At 35.2% G+C, this 20,266-nt stretch overlaps 3 protein-coding genes across 4 annotated transcripts; 1 reads left to right on the top strand and 2 right to left on the bottom strand.

Annotated features, from left to right (window-relative positions):
• Positions 1 to 2,814: 2,814 nt before the first annotated feature.
• WDR5B (Transducin/WD40 repeat-like superfamily protein) lies at positions 2,815 to 7,657 on the top strand. The gene is made up of 2 exons (XM_086450476.1): positions 2,815 to 3,572; positions 7,114 to 7,657. The coding sequence occupies exons 1-2, from the start codon at positions 2,904 to 2,906 to the stop codon at positions 7,402 to 7,404; spliced, it is 960 nt and encodes a 319-aa protein (XP_086306602.1). The 5' UTR covers positions 2,815 to 2,903; the 3' UTR covers positions 7,405 to 7,657.
• Positions 7,658 to 8,678: 1,021 nt separating this feature from the next.
• LOC147395763 (spindle pole body-associated protein) lies at positions 8,679 to 13,994 on the bottom strand. 2 transcript variants are annotated; one of them, XM_086450479.1, is made up of 4 exons: positions 13,590 to 13,994; positions 12,455 to 12,596; positions 9,711 to 9,813; positions 8,679 to 8,942 (listed from the first exon to the last, which is right to left on the bottom strand). In XM_086450479.1, exons 1-3 carry the CDS (start codon positions 13,874 to 13,876, stop codon positions 9,733 to 9,735), a joined length of 510 nt encoding a protein of 169 aa, XP_086306605.1. In that variant the 5' UTR covers positions 13,877 to 13,994; the 3' UTR covers positions 8,679 to 8,942; positions 9,711 to 9,732. The 2 variants fall into 2 exon arrangements, with proteins under 2 accessions (XP_086306605.1, XP_086306604.1); XM_086450478.1 differs by lacking the exon at positions 9,711 to 9,813 and having other exon boundaries at positions 13,590 to 13,970.
• A 4,281-nt stretch (positions 13,995 to 18,275) lies between these two features.
• On the bottom strand, positions 18,276 to 20,060 carry LOC147395762 (uncharacterized). The gene is made up of 2 exons (XM_086452116.1): positions 19,521 to 20,060; positions 18,276 to 19,391 (listed from the first exon to the last, which is right to left on the bottom strand). The coding sequence occupies exon 2, from the start codon at positions 19,388 to 19,390 to the stop codon at positions 18,494 to 18,496; it is 897 nt and encodes a 298-aa protein (XP_086308242.1). The 5' UTR covers position 19,391; positions 19,521 to 20,060; the 3' UTR covers positions 18,276 to 18,493.
• Positions 20,061 to 20,266: the final 206 nt, after the last annotated feature.

Here is a 20,266-nt window from a genome sequence, read left to right as displayed (position 1 = left end):
AGTACGGTACAAGGAGCAATCTTATCAAATTTGAGGGAATAGAACTGTTGTGTTCGAAGGTAAAATCTCTTTTATTTTTCTATCTAGATTTTAGTTAGCAATGTAGTCTTATTTGGGATAAGTAAAAACCGGCATTGGCCGGGCGGGGTTGGTGCCTAACACCTTCCAACCCCGTAATGTGATCCTCGGATTCAGTTTTTCTTTAGTAGATTAATTTCTTTATCCGTTTAGAGTCAATATTCGGTTTCTAGACCGTAATAACTAGGTGGCGACTCCCAAACTTCAAAGGTCAAAAGCGGATCCGCGCACCCCGCGGATCTAGGGCGCTTTCAGGACCCCTTCATCAATAAGGAAGTCCTTAATGGTTCAAACCAAATATAAAGTCCCTCGCACTTGAGAGCACAAATTAGATTTTTTTAACTTTTTATTTATTTTCTAAAATTGATCGAATCCAATGTTACTACCAATGATGGAAGGAGTAGGGTGCCTAACACCTTTCCTATTCCCTAATATGAACTCCCTTACCTAGATCTAAAGTAAACCAATAGATCTTATATGTACGAGAGTCATTAACAAAAAAAGAAAAACAATTTTTCGAAATGTACTTCTCGGGTGACCATTAACACTCTTTTTCTAAAAAAAGAATGCTGGCGACTCCAAACCCAAGTAGTAAAGATCTTCGAATTCGAAAATCTCATGTTTACAAATCCTATAAAATCATCGTTATCTTTAATGTCAAGAATTTCAATTGGTGGACCTATTTATTTAATCTATGAGATCTTCGTAGTCAATGTTCAAGATTCTTCTAAGTTGTATTCAACCGATCTTATCTAATTTTTTTTTCTCTATGAGCCTTACTCATCATCATTGAATATTGTAAAAGATCTTATCATGACGTTATGATCTTTCTCTAATCTTATATTATCAACAAACTTATCTAGCATTTTCTTATACACAATTACATCGTCATCCAATAAGATCATCGCTCTCTTTAATGTTAAGAATTCCAATTGGTTGACCCATTAATTTAATCTATGAGATCTTCGTAGTCAATGTTCTAGATTTTTCTAAGTTGTAATATCATGATTCAATCAATCTTATCTACTATTTTCTTTCACATTTACACCGTTCATCTCATAAGATCATCACTCTCTTTAATGTCAAGATTTCAAATTGGTGGACCCATCCATTTAATCTGTGAGATCTTTGTAATCAACATTCCAGATTCTTCTAAGATGTACTTATTGAATATTTTCAAAATGAAATAAGTATTTAATGGTTTATTGGTTTGTTTTTCCTTAAGTTAGATTTTGAGATTTTTGTGTATATAAAGTTTAATCCCACATTGCTCACAAGTAAGAAGTGGTGTACCTTATAAGTAATAGTCAACATAGTTAGTTGTATTTGTGTTACACCTTTAAAGCTTTGATCCAGTGCTTTGAGGTGGTGCGAAGCACCACCCGCACACGGGCACGTGAGACATGCGAAAGGGCAATTGAGCGTTTAGAGCGCTTTGAGGCACATTTTGCACTTCGCGTGTATGTATCGTCGCGAAGAGCTGGAAAGCCTTAAATTTTTCGGGATACGAAACTATCCAACGGTTGTGATTGATCCGTCATGTGTGATGGATCGAGTGCAATCATCATCGCACGATCAAGTTAGTATCCGATTGAGAACCGATCGGATACAATGGATCGAAATAATACTGGATCGAGAACGATCCAATGTGTTGGATCAAGGTAGTACCTGATCAGAATCGATCAGGTGTGTTGATTCATGTTTGGTATTCAATCAGATGGATCGAAATAATATCGGATCGAGAACGATCCGATGCGTTGGATCAAGGTAGTACCCGATCAGAATCGATCAGGTGTGTTGATTCATGTTTGGTATCCGATCAGAGACGATTAGATCAAATGACAACTGATCGGACGCAATCAGAGCCAATAGATCAAACAGATTCAACTAAAAGGTGTTAGTTAAAAGGCATGAGACACATACTTTCGATAGGGTGCAATCTAGATCATTAAATCTCAGATCAGACACAATCTAGCGGCTATTAAATCAAGAGACATTAAATCATGACTCTTGGTCAATATATACAAAAATGGTTATAAAAAGTCAATCAGAATTCAGATTTCTTCACTCAAATTTTTTGTATTCTCCTATCTCTAAGCTTAAGATATAGGCATCATCAGTTTCTTATTTTTTCGAGTGTTCTAGACTAAATCAGATCGTACATAATCTGATTTAGTAAATTGTGTGTAAGGCTTCTTTGTATCCTGAAAGCATTTCTTCATTGATCCCTTGTGTACTTTGGTTCAACCAGTAAGGAAAAATATTTATCTAAAAGAGATCGAATCGTTTTCGAACCTAGGAGTTATTTTCTTCCTTCGTCAAATTAATCCCGTTAATTTCCAACAGTACTATCACGATTCAACTAATCTCATATAAAAAAGAGTCATGATCCCCCCCTCCCCTACATACCCTGATAAGGCATAAGTTAGAATCATAGATTTTTTTCTCTTGGAATACACAACTATACATCTTCATACATATGTGCAGTTGTGTATCTTGAAAAAAAGTCTATGATTTTAACACAAACCAAATCAGGGGGCATGTATCAAATAGGGGCATCCGAAAATCATTATTCACGCCCCTAACGTGGTGTAGGTTAGAATTATAGATTTTTTTCTCGAGATACACAACGTGCAGTTGTATATGTAACGAAAATAATCTATCAATTTAACACCAGTCACGTCAGGAGGTATTTAGGGGGGGCGTTTGTCAGATGGGGCGTCTGAAAATCATTTTGTTCTTTAAAAAAAAAAAAAAAAACTCTCTCCTCCACATAGATAGGACGAAGGATTCCGAAGTAGAGTAACTAACTTACTCTCAATTGTATGGCGAGCAGCGGAGCAACCCAACCTCCACCATCACCACCCTATCGGCCATACAGACTTATACGAACCCTAACCGCCCACACTCGTGCCGTCTCCAACGTCAAATTCTCCAACGATGGAACTCTCTTCGCTTCCTCCTCTCTTGACAAAACCCTAATTGTCTGGTCTTCCCAAACCCTAACCCTAATTTCCCATCTAATTGGCCATTCCGAGGGCGTATCAGACCTCGCATGGTCATCCGATTCTCACTACATCTGCTCTGCTTCGGACGACCGTACTCTCCGTATATGGGACGCTCGATCAGCTGAGTGCGTCAAGACTCTTCGTGGTCACTCTGGGTTTGTGTTCTGCGTTAATTTCAACCCTCAATCGAATCTCATTGTCTCTGGATCGTTCGATGAAACTGTTAGGGTTTGGGATGTTAAGACTGGGCGTTGTATACATGTAATTAGGGCTCATTCGATGCCTGTTACTTCGGTTCATTTTATTAGGGATGGATCGATTATTGTTTCAGGGAGTCATGATGGGTCTTGCAAGATTTGGGATGCCGCCACTGGTGCGTGTTTGAAAACCCTAATTGATGAGAAGGAAAAGGGTCGTGCGGTTTCGTTCGCAAAGTTTTCTCCGAATGGGAAATTTATACTCATTGCGACTCTAGATGACACTCTTGTAAGTTATCTATCTAATTTGATTCAATTTTCTTTGTAGAGTTGATTAGATTTACACCCCATTACTGTTCTTGAGATTCTCTGTTGTTATAGTAATTTAGATTTCAGTATTTATCGTTATTTCAATCGAATGGGAATTATTTGAAAAAAACGAACACAAATACCCACATTGAATTTTACAATCCAATTTAAAGAAAATAAGTTAATGGTTTAGAATAAGTAAAAGTTGGGGTGCCCATTGAAGCTCTCTTTTTTTCTTTTTTTCTTTTTTTTCCGGCTAGATTTCTATTTGTTGGGTTTAAGATTTTATGTGAGCCTAATCATAATGGTAAACAACTACTGAAATTGTTTGGAAAAGTGTTATATTGTTGAGATAATAATTTGAGCTTAACCTTTGTGATGTTTGAATGGAGTGTTTTAGTCATTAATTGGGGTGTGATAAATAATTTAAGAAATTTGATTGGAAAAAGTGAAAGTTGGGGTGAATAGAAGCTCTCTATAAAATCCATGATATAAAATACCAAGATGGATTCTACTTTATAACTTAACAGTTTCGATCAAGTTTGATATCTCTTGAAATGTTTCCGTCCTTTTCTCTATGATTGATAGAGCTTCAACTTGCAATGTTCATATAAAAATTGCAGAAGACCCATTAATTTGTTTTAGAATTTATAACCCAAGAACTTATCAAGCTTACCCGGTTAAATTGTGGACTCAAGAATGCCTACAAGCCTCAAGAAGCCATCTTAATATGGCACAAGTGTCATCACGCTTGCTTAGTTGCTTGGAAGAATTAATTTGATTATTTTCTACTTTGGTTTATATTTTTAGAAGCGTGCCAATTTTGTGCAATTTATGTTATGGGAAAATAGTTTGGTCCTGATATAGTTTACAATTTTTATATTAATTTAGGCTAGGATCTGAAGGGACTGTAGTGAGTCGGAAATGCCTTGTGGATGTGGAAAAGGATCGATAATAGCCATTGGAACCAGATTCTTTTAGAATTTGTTGGTTCATAGGCTGGCGTAATTTCTCTAATGACATGTACAAACCAAAGAATGAGCCATCCTTCAAGAATGACAAGGCACCTTGCAGAGATCCTCTCCTCATGATCTCTAAACTTTATTCCCTCTCAAAATCTCTCAGTTGACAATACATGGCATTGCGCTATCATATGGCACATTGACATTACGATCCTTAGGCCTTGAGACATGTGTTGACTCACACATATGGCAGGTGGCATGTATGGCATATGCTATTGGTGAGCTAGCACTTAAGTAGTTTGTCACCCTAGCACTAAGTTGGTGCCATAGTTTATGAGTTGGGTTCAACAAAAATCCAATATGACTAAAATTCATGGAAGGATATACTCACATTTAAAATCGTTTTGAATGCTAATGTCCAATACTTCATGGGGACATTAGCATTGTCCAACACTTTTTTTCCAATAATACTCCTCCTCATTTTGTCTTTTAGTGAAAAAGACAAGGGCGTATTGATTTTTTACACAATAAATGCTTGTTTACATAATAAATGCTATGAGCATTTAAGTATTTTGAATTATATATATATATATATATATATATATATATATATATATATATATATATATATATATATATGGATCAGGTTCAAACGACAACCATTTCAACACACATATAGACAACGTGTTTTGTCTTATATGGGCAAAAATGTTTGGAATGGGCTGATTTTTTGTGAGGATGATCTCTGTGGTGAGGAGATCATCCTTGCCAAAAATCAGCTCATTCCAAAACTTCTAGACCGTCCAATTTTTATTGAAAAATTATAGACCGTCCAATTTTTGTAAATCAATTTTGATGGGGTTACAAGTTTTGGAATGGGATGATTTTTTGCCAGGATGATCCCCTCATCACAGAGATCATCCTCACAAAAAATCAGCTCATTCCAAACATTTTTGCCCATATAAGACAAACACGTTGTCTATATGTGTGTCGCAATGTGTGTTGCAGGAACCCGACCCTATATATATATATATATATTTTTGTAGTAAATGCTTTGGCAATAAATGACAACATAATAAATGCATTTATTAATGGCATAATAAATGTATTTATTGAGTAAAAGACTAACAAGTTCTTGTCTTTTTTACTATTGGGAAAAAAGAGTGTTGGACAATGCTAACGTTCCATGAGGTTTTAGACATTAGCATTCCCATATATATATATATATATTTGCTTGATGGGGTGAGTGGTTAACAGTTAACATTATTATAAGAAGGGGTTTGAATCTAAGACCATGGGAACAACCTCCACAGGGTTTTACCACGAATTAAGGTCTTACCACACATATATAGACACACAAACATACAAAGGCGCCCCCCGCCTAGGGGCTGGCCTAGGTGTTAGATGGCCTGTGAAGCTTTGTCTACACTGGATAAGATAGCCTCTGGGTCATCTAATTTAGTTGAACAATCAGCAACCACTCTATTTGGGGTTTTTCTTGTGGAAGAAGGAAATGATTTGAAGGTTAGCATATTTCCTTCTTATAGAAACAACTTGAAATCATTGGTGTTACCTATTAGAAGAAAAATTGTCTGATATGTATTTATATTCAGCAGCTCACCTATGTATTTATTTTTAATGGAATAAGGAAAGTGTGTGTTAAAGGTCTCCCATTAGATCAACTGAAAACCATTGTTTGTGTATTTATGATAGCCTTGTTTGGTGGGGGATCTGCATTTTCGTAAATTTAGTGTTCTAAAATTAAATTACCAATCTTGATTGAAAAAGTTAGCAAACTTTCTATAATATTCAAATTCTCCAATACATAGAGCTGCAACACCCTTTCATAGTTTTATGCCAGTGGTTAAAGAAGCATTTGGGGCTACTCAAGAGGACTCACCTTGAGATGAGGCGGAAGGAGACCACCTCTAGGCCTGACGCCCCTCCCCCTCCCCCTCCCCCACCCCCTCCTCCCTCAATAGGTGAATATCTAATACATGTATGTGTCAATGGGCTGTTGTCTAGACCCTCAACATGTCATTAAACATGCTCTGGTGTCACCCTCCTCTGGTGTGTTGCCCCGTCGTTCTTAAGTTCACACAGCATCACGGTATAAACATCCGCCAATGATGAATGTCATCTTCTCCTCATACTCCAGGGGGGAGTGCCTGAATTAAAATGAATGATCTCTACTGTCTATACCTGATAGGATACTGCTATACTTTTTTTATTATGCTGACCTTTCTATTGGCGTTAGTTGTGCCAGGTTTCTCTTTAAAAATTTCTTGTGAGGTTCACGTTGAATCTAAATAGAATTTATATTGTTCAAACAAATATAACGGGGCTCTCTCTTTACAAATATTTTTACAATTTAAGTGAAATTGAAACCCTATTTCTCACCAATTTTACATTCAACGAGAAGTGAAAAGCATGATTGCCCTGTTACTTTTAAGTTAATTTTTTTTTTTTTTTTATTGATTGTAAGTTTAAAATTTTCTTCTATGTGAATGTTGAATAACTATTTTCTTAATTCTGTTGTTTCTTGTCACACTCTTGCAGAAGCTGTCGAACTACTCCATAGGAAAGTTCCTAAAGATTTACACTGGTCATGTCAATAGAGTATACTGTATAACATCCACATTTTCTGTTACAAACGGTAAGTATATTGTTAGTGGGTCGGAGGATCATTGTGTCTACATATGGGATCTTAAGTTGAAAAATGTGCTTCAGAAACTGGAAGGCCACACTGATACTGTCATCTCTGTGTCATGCCACCCCACTGAGAACAAAATTGCTTCTGCTGGCCTTGATAATGATAGAACAGTGAGGATCTGGGTTCAAGATGCATGACACGTCACTTGGGATTCCTGTAATAAAAAAAAAATTAGATAGTTTATCAAAATTGTCTCATTTCAAGTGTATTTTCATATTTGATGTTTCCACAAATACATGATTTATTCTAACCAAAATATAGAGATGACGAACCAACGTCATGGTGCTTGGTTGGGTCTTGTAGAACCAAATTCCAGACTTCACTGGGAGGATTGGAAACAAATGTGAACTTGATTGACAGAGTTTGAAGATGATTCACTTTTTTATTTTATTTTTTGGAAGTTAATCGAATTTTTGTTTTTTGATGTCACAAGGTGAGCCCAAGGACCTTGAGTAAGACTAGTCGGACTCTTAATAATAAATATTTAATATGTTCTAAACAATTGATTTTTTTTTTCTTTCTATTTAAAAGGGTTTTCTAAATAAATTACATAATCATTGGTGCTTAATTGCTAATATTTTTCATTATAATTATTAATTTGAGAAGATAAAAGGACAATATCTGTTTAAGAAAAGAAAGAAGTACTTAATCAATAAGTAGAGGGTTGTCCAGCTGAATCAATGTTCCTATCAAACAGAGCTCCAACGGATGTTCATAATTGATTTCGAGGCCATTGGAATTATGGTTAGTGATAAGTCCTACTAATATTTCATTTAAAATAATTTCTAATGAATCACTTAAATATCATATACCATTATTTACTTTATAGGTACTAGGTTGGTAGGTAAGACATAAAGTAAGGTCAATGAGAATTCTTTGATCCGAGCTGAAGGGAGGCCCTGAAAACCCAAATTTCTGAATCCTCAAATTGGTTGCACCAAAAGAAAATTTGATCCAAGATGCTGATAATGGCTCCTTGAACGGCTAATTTCTTGATGAATTGATAGCTCCTTCCATAAGTCTCAATGGAAGACAAAAAATGATGTGTATTCGAGGATCAGGTGATAATAGAAAATTTCAAGACATCTTACTTAACAGAAGGAATAGCTGATTATGAACCCAATATATAGGATAAGGCGTAGTGGTGGTGATAAGGTTTGTGTTAGATTGGCATAGATGGTGACAATGATGACGATAATCTTTGGGCTTACGCTTTGATGTCGTTCGCTCCAAAAACATGCCAGAGGACATATTAGACAGTTCAACTAATCCCTCTCTCTCTCTCTCTCTCTCTCTCTCTCTCTATTTATAACGGGGTGTCCCTGAGGAAATATTTCTCATATTAGGTATCGAACACAACCTACAGACTCTCACCACTTATTGGATTTGAAATTGCCATTGAGCCACCCGCTTGAGGTTAAAATATAGCTTTTCATTCTTGTGATCCATCATTTTAGATGCCTTTGAATTGCATACATGATCAAAATATTTATATTATCAAACAACATACTTGTTCATGATGGAGAGTTTACAGAAATGAAAGAAGAGATAGCAACTCAGTTTGCCAACAACCATTTTGATGTTTTTTAGATCATTGGCTCTTTCTTAAACCAAATGTATCCTCAATACCCTTTGTCACTTTTTTCCTTCGCTCCGTAATCATATCTGAATATGCCTGTGAAAAAAAAAAAAAAGGAAAATTATGACTTGTCTTCATAGTATCTTTGCTAAAAATAATAACGGCAAAATCAACTTCCCAAACACTCTGAGCTATTAAAGAACAGAAAATAGAGAAATATAAAATAATAGGCGATGCATGGATGAACTCATGGAGTGATTGTGCATGCTTATGTAACAAAGACCGGACATATCGTTAGTGTTATTCTGGCATGAAGTGTTAGACAAAATGAACCCCAACTAGAAACCTGTTTCAACGCACTCCCACACAGTTTATTCTGTATATTTGGTATAGTTCTACAATATTTTATTTCATGGTAAGTATACAACATGGAAATAATCCATTTTTGTAAAGATGTACTCATCGAAATCACATAAACAACATATAAAATAATAACTGTAAACAAAATATTTGAGTATAATTAAGATTGGTTTGAAAATGAGTATTGTCATGTGTTTGACACATGGTTACGATATTATGTCCTACAAAGAATTTTTTTAGAAGATGGACTGACCTCGTATTACAAATTCCCATTTCAGTTTATTCTAATATGATTCGTATATATTTAAAATATTTTATTCCATGGCAAGTATAAAGCATAGAAAGAATGTTTTTACCGAGATGATTTTCATTGAAATCATATAACATCATATAAATAATAGCTAATACAAAATATTTGAATAAAATTAAGATAAAAAGTGATATGTCAGGCATGTCCTTACAATATAGTGTCCGACAAGGCAAACTTTCAGAAAATGGACTAACCTTTATATTCTTTCTAGATAGATTACTCCAGTTTTTTTAAGTCGGTAAGAACAAGAAAAATATCTTTTTGTTCTTCAAATAACAAGGTCCCCCAAACTTGATCCTGAACCCATATTTTAAATAGTCAGTAAACACCAGCCAACACAACAACTTGTTATAATCTAAGTGGATCCCTTGCGCACCTTTGGATTGATTAGATTTATCTGTCCTTGATTCCTTAGTCAAGTTGACATTAAAAAAATCACGAGTTCATAGAATCACTTCCTAGTATAGGTCATTAATGTCTGAAATTTGAAAGTAGAAATAAGTAGAAAACAAAGAAGAAAGGAGAAATTAGAGAGAGAGAAGAGAGAAAAGGAGATCGTGAATTAACTCTTACGTCTCTAGGAAATTATTATTTATATTAAGATAATTTGAGAGTGACAAAATGCCCCATACAAAGACAGCAAATACTTATAACTCCATAATGGTAGAGTAAAAGACTAATCTAGCCTTACAACACTCCCCCTCAAGTTGGTGCATAGGTATCCACCATGCCCAACTTGCCCAAAATACCATGAAGTTGAGGATTGTAACGCCTTTGGTGAGAATGTATGCAAGTTGATCTCCTGTTTTCACAGATAGTGTGCAAACAATACAAGGCATAACCTTCTCTCTAATGAAATGACGGTCAACCTCTAATATGTTTGATTTTGTCCTGTTGAACTGAGTTTTGTGCAATACCGATTGCTACTTTGTTATTACAATACTACTTCAACGTACCCTCTACAGGAAAACCAAGCCCTTTAATAATAGTCCTTAACCATAACATCTGACACACTCCATTTGCCATATCCCTAAACTCTACCTCTGCACTTGACTGAGTTATTCTATTTTTTTACTTCTCCATGTTACCAGGTTACCTCCCAACATGGTCGAATCTCCTGATGTAGATCTCATATTATCTAGAGATCCTGCCCAATCCGCATCAGTGTAAACTTCTATCCTCATGTGTTTATTATTCTTAAATAACAAGCCCCTACCAAGAGAGGATTTTAGATAACTGAAGATATGATGTGTTTCTAATAGACGTTATGTGTGAGGAGAGTGCATATATTGGCTTATGACACTAACTGCATAAGCGATAACTGGACATGTGAGAGAAAGATAAATTAGTCACCCAACGAGATGCTGGAACATACCAATATTCTATAGAGGTATCCATAGGAGCATCATGAACTGGAGATGGTCCTGGTTAATTAAATTTCTGGGATCGACCAACCAAATCCATAATGTTCACATTTAAATTTACCCATAGTGGGATTCCCCTTACCACTGATTTTTTTATCCCCACTCCTATTAGTCCACTGCAGGGCTGAAACGAAACTAAAGCAGATTTATCATTGGTAGGTACTTGGATCATATTAGATCTTCTACTGTCCTCACTCTGGACATAGAATTACACCTGGTTAAGGGATGCCATATCATCCCTACTGAGAATCTGAACCTGAGTTAACTCAAACATTGGATTAAGTCCTGCGAGAAACTCAAATATCCTATTCTGCTCAATCGGCTTCTTGTATGGTTCACCATCTCCTAAACAATGAGGCCAAAACATCTAATAATGATCTAGTTTCTCCCAATTTTCCTCTACCTTCGATGTATATCTTTGCTGACTGAGACCATTCCAAGTAATACTTACCATCTAACTTCACTATGGTAATATGCATACACTTGATTAGAGGATACTGAACCACCTGACATAACTTCCCAACTATTAGTAGTGGACATCAATGCTCCTGAAAACAAATCCAATACTTATTTCTACAAAGCACATTCCTTAATAGTGCAACCACACTCAAAATAACAACTATTTGACACAAAATAGTCTTTGGAGCTGCCACACTTGGGACTGATCTGCACAAAACAGCATCTGAGACCAAGAACTTTGATCAAACAATGGTTTACAACCCAACAAAATAGAAATAGACCCACCAGACATTGGTTGACCACCAAACACATAAAACAACTCTACAAACTGATGGCATAGAACTTGTAGAACTATTTTTGTAGAATTTTTTTATAGGTACTATTCATGACATTCCAGTAGAAATAAGTAGAAAAAAAAAAGAAGAAGAAGAAGAAAAGAGAAAATAGAGAAAAAGAAGAGCGAAAAGGAGATCATGAATTAACTATCATGTCTCCAGAAAATTATTTTTATATAATTATATTAAGATAAATTGGGAATGATAGAAATGCCCCCATACAAAGACTGAAAATACTAATAACTCCATAATGGTATAGTAAAAAACTAATCCACCTTTACAACAGATTTTAAGCTTAAAATTTTAAACTCGTACATTTTATTCTTTTTACGCAAACTGCACTAAGAGAGTTCATGGATCCACCACGATTCATCTAAACCTTTTCTAGAAAAGTAGAGGTAGCTACATTATTTTCATCACAAACTATTTTAGTTAGTATATACACCAAATAAACCACAAGGACCTATCATGAACTCCCATTGCCATCACTCTCAACCTTCAAGATCCCATTTAAAACTGAAATTTTAACGGGGCTAGTTAACTCCTCAATTGTCAAGTCCCCAAAATAGAATATTATTTCCCCCTTAAAAGAATATTTGTTAGACTTAGTTCAACAAATGTTATAAATCACTAATTTAAGCTAAACAAGTGATGTACAAAAAATGTAAAGTAGATGCTTCTACAAAGAAATAAAGCATAGACAAGCGGATGATTTCAAACCTTAGGATATGCATACAGAAAGATATACCACCATGCAAAAATCAAAGAGAGAACAATTGCAGTGGCTACTACTGAGTGCAAGATGATCCAGCTACAAGCAATCACCGACACTCCAGTAAGTGTGATTGTCCATGGCTGACACCTGGAAAAATAGAACTGCCAAGGTTCAATCGAATACCAATACAAATTCAGACAGTTTTTTTTTTTTTTGGGTTCTATGATAATTTAGTCAATTATGAAGATAAAACTTTCATTCTTCATCTTACAAAAGCTTAAGTTGTAGTCCAACGTGAATCTTGTCTTTCAAACTTTAAAACTCAAGAAATTATGTCAAACACATCAACACAAATGTGGATTTTATTAAAGAACACAATGACAAAGCAGATAACAGATAGATGAGAACCATCAGAAACTACTCCTCATTTTTCTTTATCTTGTAAGTTTATATGTACAAAGAATATGACGATAGTGTTTGGGTCATATTTCTGACTGTCACCCTTAAAGGATGAACTAATAATTATAATGACTGAATTGGGTTTTCTGATAGGGATAATCATGTCCTTATATCTTACTGAAATGTGAAAATATTGGCATAAATCAAGAAACCCAATTAAACCAGGGGAAAAGAAAACCTTTTTTCAGAGTCACCAAGCTGCCAAACAGCCCCAATTCCAAATTCAAACACCATTTAAACTAGTAAGCTGCCCTCCAAGCAAAACCATTACAATTACTACTCTGAAAATACCCATTACAAAAATAACATTAAAAATTAGAGAAATTAAAGAAACACCATTTAAAACATTGAGAAATAAGTGAAAAACTTTTTCAGTCACAAAGCCAAACAACCTCAATTCAAAATTCAAAATTCAAAAAACACCATTTATATTTGTAAGCAGTCCAACAAGCAAATCCAATACTACAAGTACTACTCTGAAAATATCCATTACAGAAATAACATTAAAAATTAGAGAACTTAAAGACACCCATATTAAAACACTGTAAAATAGATGAATTTCTCCCCTCTCCCCACAACACCAAAAAGAAAAATAAAATAAAATAAAGTGAAAAATCAATAACAATCGAATAAATGAATTTCAACTAAAAATAGAAGATACCCATCAAGGGAAAAGCTCACCATGAAGGTTTAGTGTCCCAAACAGAGTCGTATTCGAGAGAGAGGTAGTTAAGATAACCATCCATATCATCGACCACGCCATTTTCATCCAAGAACTGAGATTCGTACGAGTCATTCTTGTTGCTTCGAAGAACTACAGATTGGTTGCAGAAATTTGTTGATGGAAACTTAATTGAAGAGATCTTAGGAGAAAAAATCGGATTTGAGAGATGGGTTTTTAATGAGGATTGATGAAAGTGTTTTAGTCGGGAAGGAATCGAGAGTGGGAAGAGAGATAAAGCTCCCATTTTTAACTGAAATATCGTTTCGGTTCTCTTTAGCCAATAAAACAGAACGAATGTATTATAGGAAAGTTGGACCCTCTTTGGTACGACTCAACGATCAGATCCATATCTGACCGTTTGATTACATACTCTCAAGATAACATTTTTGACCACAATAAATTCTGATGAGACTTCATTATTTGGATGGTCAGAGATTGAGAGATGAAAAATATGAAGAAGGGCTCCTGTTTGGACATCGATAAGATAGACCCTAGTGTAAGTTTGTATTGTACTACCTAAATAAAAGCCATTGGATATGGAGAAATGATGTAATAGACATTTTGATGTGATCTTGATTATCAAAAAGCCTTCAATGATTAATCTAGCTTTACTTCATTTAAATTGAATTCCAACATTTTCAGATTGAGCGCATCGGATTTGGGGCTTTGGTTTTAGAAGACTCTTCAATGATTGGTGATTATTTCCCAGGAAATTATTCTGATCAACATCTTGGCTCAAGGACTAACTTTATATTCAATTTTTATTCCATGTGTGAAATAAAGAAGCAACAAACAAAATAAAATAAAATAAGAATTTACATGATTCGACAGTATGTCTATATACACGGATCATAACAAGAATAATCACTATTTTTTTCTTTGATTTTAAAATCCTAGAAATCTCTATTTATAAAATCGAGAGTTGCTCAATGTATCTATCTCCCAAAAATAGAAACCACCCCAAAATAGAAGAAAATCCCTTAAAAAAATATTACATCATTCCTATCTTTTTAGTAATCCAAAAAATTTGGTCTGGGACACCGTCCTTGATCCCCTGAGTAGGGGACGCTGCCCCTTACAACCTCACAAGTTTGTGTACCGCCAATAGAATACAAGGCATTCACACAACACCATGTGCAAAGCTAATGATTAAGTAGTTAATTGGTCATGGTGCAGTGTTCTTTTGCATGAAACTTGTGGATCCATTTCATTTATCTTCAAAGGAATGAGTTTAAAGGTGTGTTCTTTGAAGATTTATTGTCGATGGCACAAATAATTTACACATAAGATGCATTATTGTTGCACCAATAGGTGAAATCTAAGGCCATTTCTAGCTACACAAAGTGCGTATGGCATTCTAAGGTTTGGAGGTTACGAAAGAGTCGACCCATTGGTGGTGTTGCTTCACTTTGATCATTTTCTAAGATCGCTATCAAATACACTCTTTTCTTCTCTTTGCCCATCATTCCTAATTCAAGTGAACTACAACAAAAGAGCCATATTAGCTATGATATATTTATCTTTTTCTTTTCGATTTTCATTTTCATTTTATTTTTCTATCCGATCATCACCAATCGAAGGATGATGCTCTCCAACAGAAATTTTTACTGCACCAATGCCCCCCTTTCATCTCCTTATTATTATTATTATTTTCTTTTTTGGTAGATAAATCAAATTTATCAAATAAAAACAAGAACAAACAAAGGAGGTCATGCAGACCAACCTCAAGTATCCAAAACCCAAATAAAAAGAAAACGAAACTAAAAACTCCCTCCTGAGCCATTGGAACAAACCATCTTCAAGAACCCTCTGAAGTCTCTATACAGCTTACACAAAGAAACGAATCCCTAAAATGTAGATGATAACGTTTGAAATCAATGATACCATATGATCGGCAAGCAAAAGCAATGATGGAACCACAGATTATGTTTTATCAAAGAGTCATGCTGGGGTGACACAAACAGAGACACAAGGTGACACATGACGTGCACATTACCATAGATGCTTTTCCACAAGATACGAGTAAAAAGAATCTACGGTTATGTGCGCACCACTGTGTCTCCGTTTGTGTCATTCCACCATTTTCCTTTACCGAATCATTCTCCACAGAATTTTCAATGGAGGAAAAATAATCAAGTTAAGATATTTCCAAATAAAACATTTACAAATTACAATAATCAATTAAAAGAATAGTGGTGATTTTTTGACACATGCCCCCTGATATGGCATGGGTTAGAACCATAGATTTTTCCCTCGGGATACACAACTGTACATCCCCGTTAATATGTGCAGTTGTGTATCCCGAGAAAATTATATATGGTTCTAGCACATGCCACGTCAGGGGGACATATGGGAGCATCAGAAAATCATTATTCTTAAAAGAAACTATATCATTATAATCTGATACGTATCTACTTAGATCGAAGCACAAAAATTAAAAGAAAAAGAAATCTGAAATCTTATTCTGGAAAAGTTATTTGTTTATCATTTTTAAAAGATTCTGGTTACAAATAGAATTTTAAAACATAATGCTCATTTTGACAATAATACCCTTTTGTAATTCTAATAAATTGTTAACCGAAAAACATAACATGTTATGCATAATGAAACCATCCACACATTTAATTTCGATTTCTAACACATCAAATACCCCAAAAGTATTGTTTTCAATTTGAATTCATACTTGAGAAATTATATTCCAACAAGCTAATACTCAAACAATAAATAATCATTCATTTTCTAGTTGAAAAATATAGGATTTTCGAACACGAAACGAGAGAAAGGGGAGAGACTTTGACAACACAGTTGTAGAGGAAGGAGAGGTAGAAAAGAAATGAGAAGTAGAAAAATTAAAAATAAGGGTTTTAAGGTTCGTATAAACAAAGGATAAGTGATAGAAATCAGGGTTTTGATGAGGGTATTTTATGAATAAAAAAAAAAATCAAATTTCAGAAGTTTCGTCCAACATCCCTCCATCGCTGGGTCAAAACTTTTGAATTTTGGTTCTGAAGTCTGAAATCTGAACCAAAACAAACGGAATTAAAACTTTTAAAGTCTGAATTTTAAAGGTGGACCACTTCCATTCAGACTTCAGAAGTGTTACCAAACACACACTAAGAAAGAAATAGAGAAAAAGATTAAGAATGATCTCGTTCGACGGAGATCAGACCTCCAAAGTTATCCAGTTCGAGATGGTTAGTCTCCAAAACCATCTCGAAATCCAATAGGTCTCAATCATTCTCTCAACAAGAATGATCCTCATGAAACCCGTTCTATTTAACTAATTTACCCTCATCACGAAACTAGCCCATGCAACCCTATGCACTATAATTACTCTACTCCCTTTCTCCCATATAGGCACATAACATAATCAAATCAAATTGCTCAAGTTATTCGAGAAGGGGAAAGAGGAAAAAATTAATGGAATGAGTTGCAAATCATAATTTCAGTGTAATTCAAGCAGATAAAAATCACTCACTAAAAATATTTGTTAGCACTCAAAGATGACGAATACACATCTACTCATTCCTCCAAGTATACAAAATCAAAAAGTTGTGATGAGAATTGCTATAAAAGTTCCAAGCAATCAAGAATACTTGATTAAAGAATAAGAAGACGGGACAATGGATCATATCATTAGAGTTGTAGGACCGCAGAAGAAAAAAATAAGTTGAATAGCAAAAGATGGCATATAAGGTTTCAAGGAGAAAACATCTCAAAGATAATATCACATCAAGAGCATGTCAAGAATGCGAAATCAAGTCTAATTGTAGGAGAGACATAAGAGAGTAACATATAGGAGATGTTGCAAACACGAGTTAAGGCTCGTGTAAATGATAACTTATATAAATTCTGGTTACTTCGGGTAGTTGAAGATCTCACAAACATGTTGAAGGTAATACTTCCCTCGTTCTTTTGTCATTCCACTATGTTGGAGCACATTCAAATAAGAAAGTAGAATTCGAAATTTCTATTAAAATCTCAGCATTTCATCATGGTTTCCAGAATTTAATATGGGTGCGAATTCTCATTTTTGGCTAGAGTTTTCATCCCCACTTTAAACAAATACAATTGACAATAAGAGACTAAATTTTCTCTTGGGCATAGAAACAAAAGGACCTAATATATGCTGCCCAACACAATCTGTAATCTATGGAACATGCAATGCAACCATGTAAATATCCATTCCTTGACAACACAAGTAGTATTGAACTTGTAGAAATCAATCGGATTCATAACCCCACAAATTCAATGTTCTTCTTTCAAGGCCAAAGAACACTAATGAGAGGATAAAGCCTTCAACGAAAACCCCAGTAATTAGTAGGTATGATGGATTGGATCCCAAACAAGTAATTCATCACCAAAAGAACGGGTATCATCTAAGAAGGAGCCATTCCGAATCCATAACCCCTAGACTAACATTTTTCCAAAGCCAAAAGGGCACCACTACAAGGACGATATTTTTTTACCTTTCTTTTTAATATTTTAATATTTTATTTGATAAATAACTCAAAGAAGATCTTACTGCAGTACATCTTGAACAGTACAGTGTATTGGTTCCATGTGATCCACAGTTAAAAGCTATGAAGCAACCACAGACAATGTTTTAGATCCATTAACCAATTCAATAAAGAAAAAAAAAATCAACTTAAAATATCCCCACATTATAGCATTTACAACAATAAATTAAAAGAAACAATATCATTTCTAAACAAATCACATTGATTGACTGAATCAAGAGAAAAAAGAAACAAAAGGGCCCACTTACATATCACAATTTCAGTATAATTCAAGCACATTGTAAACAAAAATCACACTTACTAAACATATTTGTCAGCACTCTAACAGGAAGAATACACCTCTACTCATTCCTCCAAGCATGTAAAATCAATGAGAAACCAAGACCTTGTAATTGTGAATCTCTAAATGATTGTGAGCATGACCAAGATAATGTAGAAGGGTCCGAAGAGGTGCTACTTGCCCACAACTTCTCAACCGAGAGACAAGTCTGGAACATGAAAACCGCATTTCCCAAAGCTGAGCCAAAGAGCCAACTATGAACATCCCAAAACACCTCTACAGGAAGCCCATCGACCAAGATGGTTTGGTTACCACGGAATTTCCACTTGAGCCTCTTTACTTGCATCACCGTCTTACTATCAATGCGGATCAAGAGACATGGGTCACTAAGGCCAACCGTATCACATTCAATCGTAATGTTGTGGATCTGCCCATTGTCGTAGAATTGAGCCTTGGTGCCATAAAACTTCTTTCCAAAAATGTTCTCCCTTTTCGAAATAAAAATGGCGTTAGGAGGAACGGGAGCCACATTGGTCTTTTTCGATGCTTCCTTGGTCAAATCCCCAAGTAGTAGAACCATCTCCCCATCAAAAACGACAGCCAAGTAGAATCCCCCCAATGGTTCGGGCCCCAATCCAAATTTTGCCGATGAAAGGTCCCAATATACATCAATTTTACTTGTATCGGCTGCTAAACTCTTAGACCCTTTTCTTTTAGAGAACAATTGAGGTTTAACATCGACTTTACAGAGGCATTGGTTTGTCGAATCATCGATTCCAACACTAAGGCATTGACCCATCAAATTCTTGCTCCATGTAACATTAATCAAGCAAGACCGACCACGTAATCTACTCTGATAAACACATGTTACCAAATTATGTGCAGTTTTACTAATACTCGACGAAGAATCAGCAACTTGAACTCCATTTTCACCAAAACAAGAAGTGAAATCTCTCATCCTGATACCAAGAACACAAATTTCTCCTTTCTTTTTAACTCTAGTACACTCCAATCTTTATTTCACACCAAAGATTTGAACCGAAACTCAAAATTACAAAAAACAGGAGAAGAGAGGGTGGTTACCTTACCTCAATCAATTAAAATGAAATCAACAACCCATGTCCCAAATTCTTCAGAAACTGCTTCTCAAGGCTTGATGTGATCTGGGTATTTAGTTTCTTTTATGAATCTCCTTCACAGACTGAGAAATCAGCCAAGTTCAGACTTCAGAGAGAGGACAACTGGACAAGATCCCTCCTAAATCAGAGACAAATTTGTGGAAAGTTGGCAACTTTCTTTCACTATGAGTATCTCTGATTAGAGTTAAATCTAACTCTAAAATAACCAAACAAAGATTTCTAAGGATTAAAAATGAAGCACAGAGAAAAAAGAACAGAGAGTCAGAGACAGATTAAGAAGAAATGATCAAAGCAGCTTCAGATGAAGAAAATAACAAATGGGTATGAAAGGAAAGACCGGTTTTACAACATTTCTCTCCTGAGAGATTGAGAGGGAGATCCATCTCTCTCAATTTACAGAGATAAATCGTTAAAAAAACCTTCCCTTGACCTGGACATGAGTCCACATGCGTTTGAGTTGAGAAACCAAAGCTATGATGCCAAATTTCGCACTCAAGACTCGTGAAGCACATTCTTTTGAGTCAACGATTTGAATATGAGACCATGGACCATGAATATCAATGGATCGGATCAGGTCTAAAATCCGATCCGTTTGGACCAATAACTTCGGATCGGTTTTGGATTAACCTATGTGTTTAAATATATGAAGTTTACTTGTGCTTTATATGTTAAATTGGATTGATTTGATCTGATCC

Source organism: Akebia trifoliata, chromosome 8, assembly GCF_017979445.1.
Source record: "Akebia trifoliata isolate Shusen 1 chromosome 8, ASM1797944v1, whole genome shotgun sequence".
Classification (NCBI taxonomy): Eukaryota; Viridiplantae; Streptophyta; class Magnoliopsida; order Ranunculales; family Lardizabalaceae; genus Akebia; species Akebia trifoliata.
This window is presented reverse-complemented; position numbering and strand designations above follow the sequence as displayed.

Excerpts from the sequence above, each read along its gene's own strand:
- WDR5B (XM_086450476.1), top strand. The coding sequence starts at position 2,904 with ATGGCGAGCAGCGGAGCAACCCAACCTCCACCATCACCACCCTATCGG. Across the intron at positions 3,573-7,113 it reads CGACTCTAGATGACACTCTT|AAGCTGTCGAACTACTCCAT; the intron begins GTAAGTTATCTA and ends ACACTCTTGCAG.
- LOC147395763 (XM_086450478.1), bottom strand. The coding sequence starts at position 13,876 with ATGGGAGCTTTATCTCTCTTCCCACTCTCGATTCCTTCCCGACTAAAA. Across the intron at positions 12,597-13,589 it reads TGGGACACTAAACCTTCATG|GTGTCAGCCATGGACAATCA; the intron begins GTGAGCTTTTCC and ends CTATTTTTCCAG. Across the intron at positions 8,943-12,454 it reads TTCTGTATGCATATCCTAAG|GCATATTCAGATATGATTAC; the intron begins GTTTGAAATCAT and ends TTTTTTTCACAG.
- LOC147395762 (XM_086452116.1), bottom strand. The coding sequence starts at position 19,390 with ATGAGAGATTTCACTTCTTGTTTTGGTGAAAATGGAGTTCAAGTTGCT.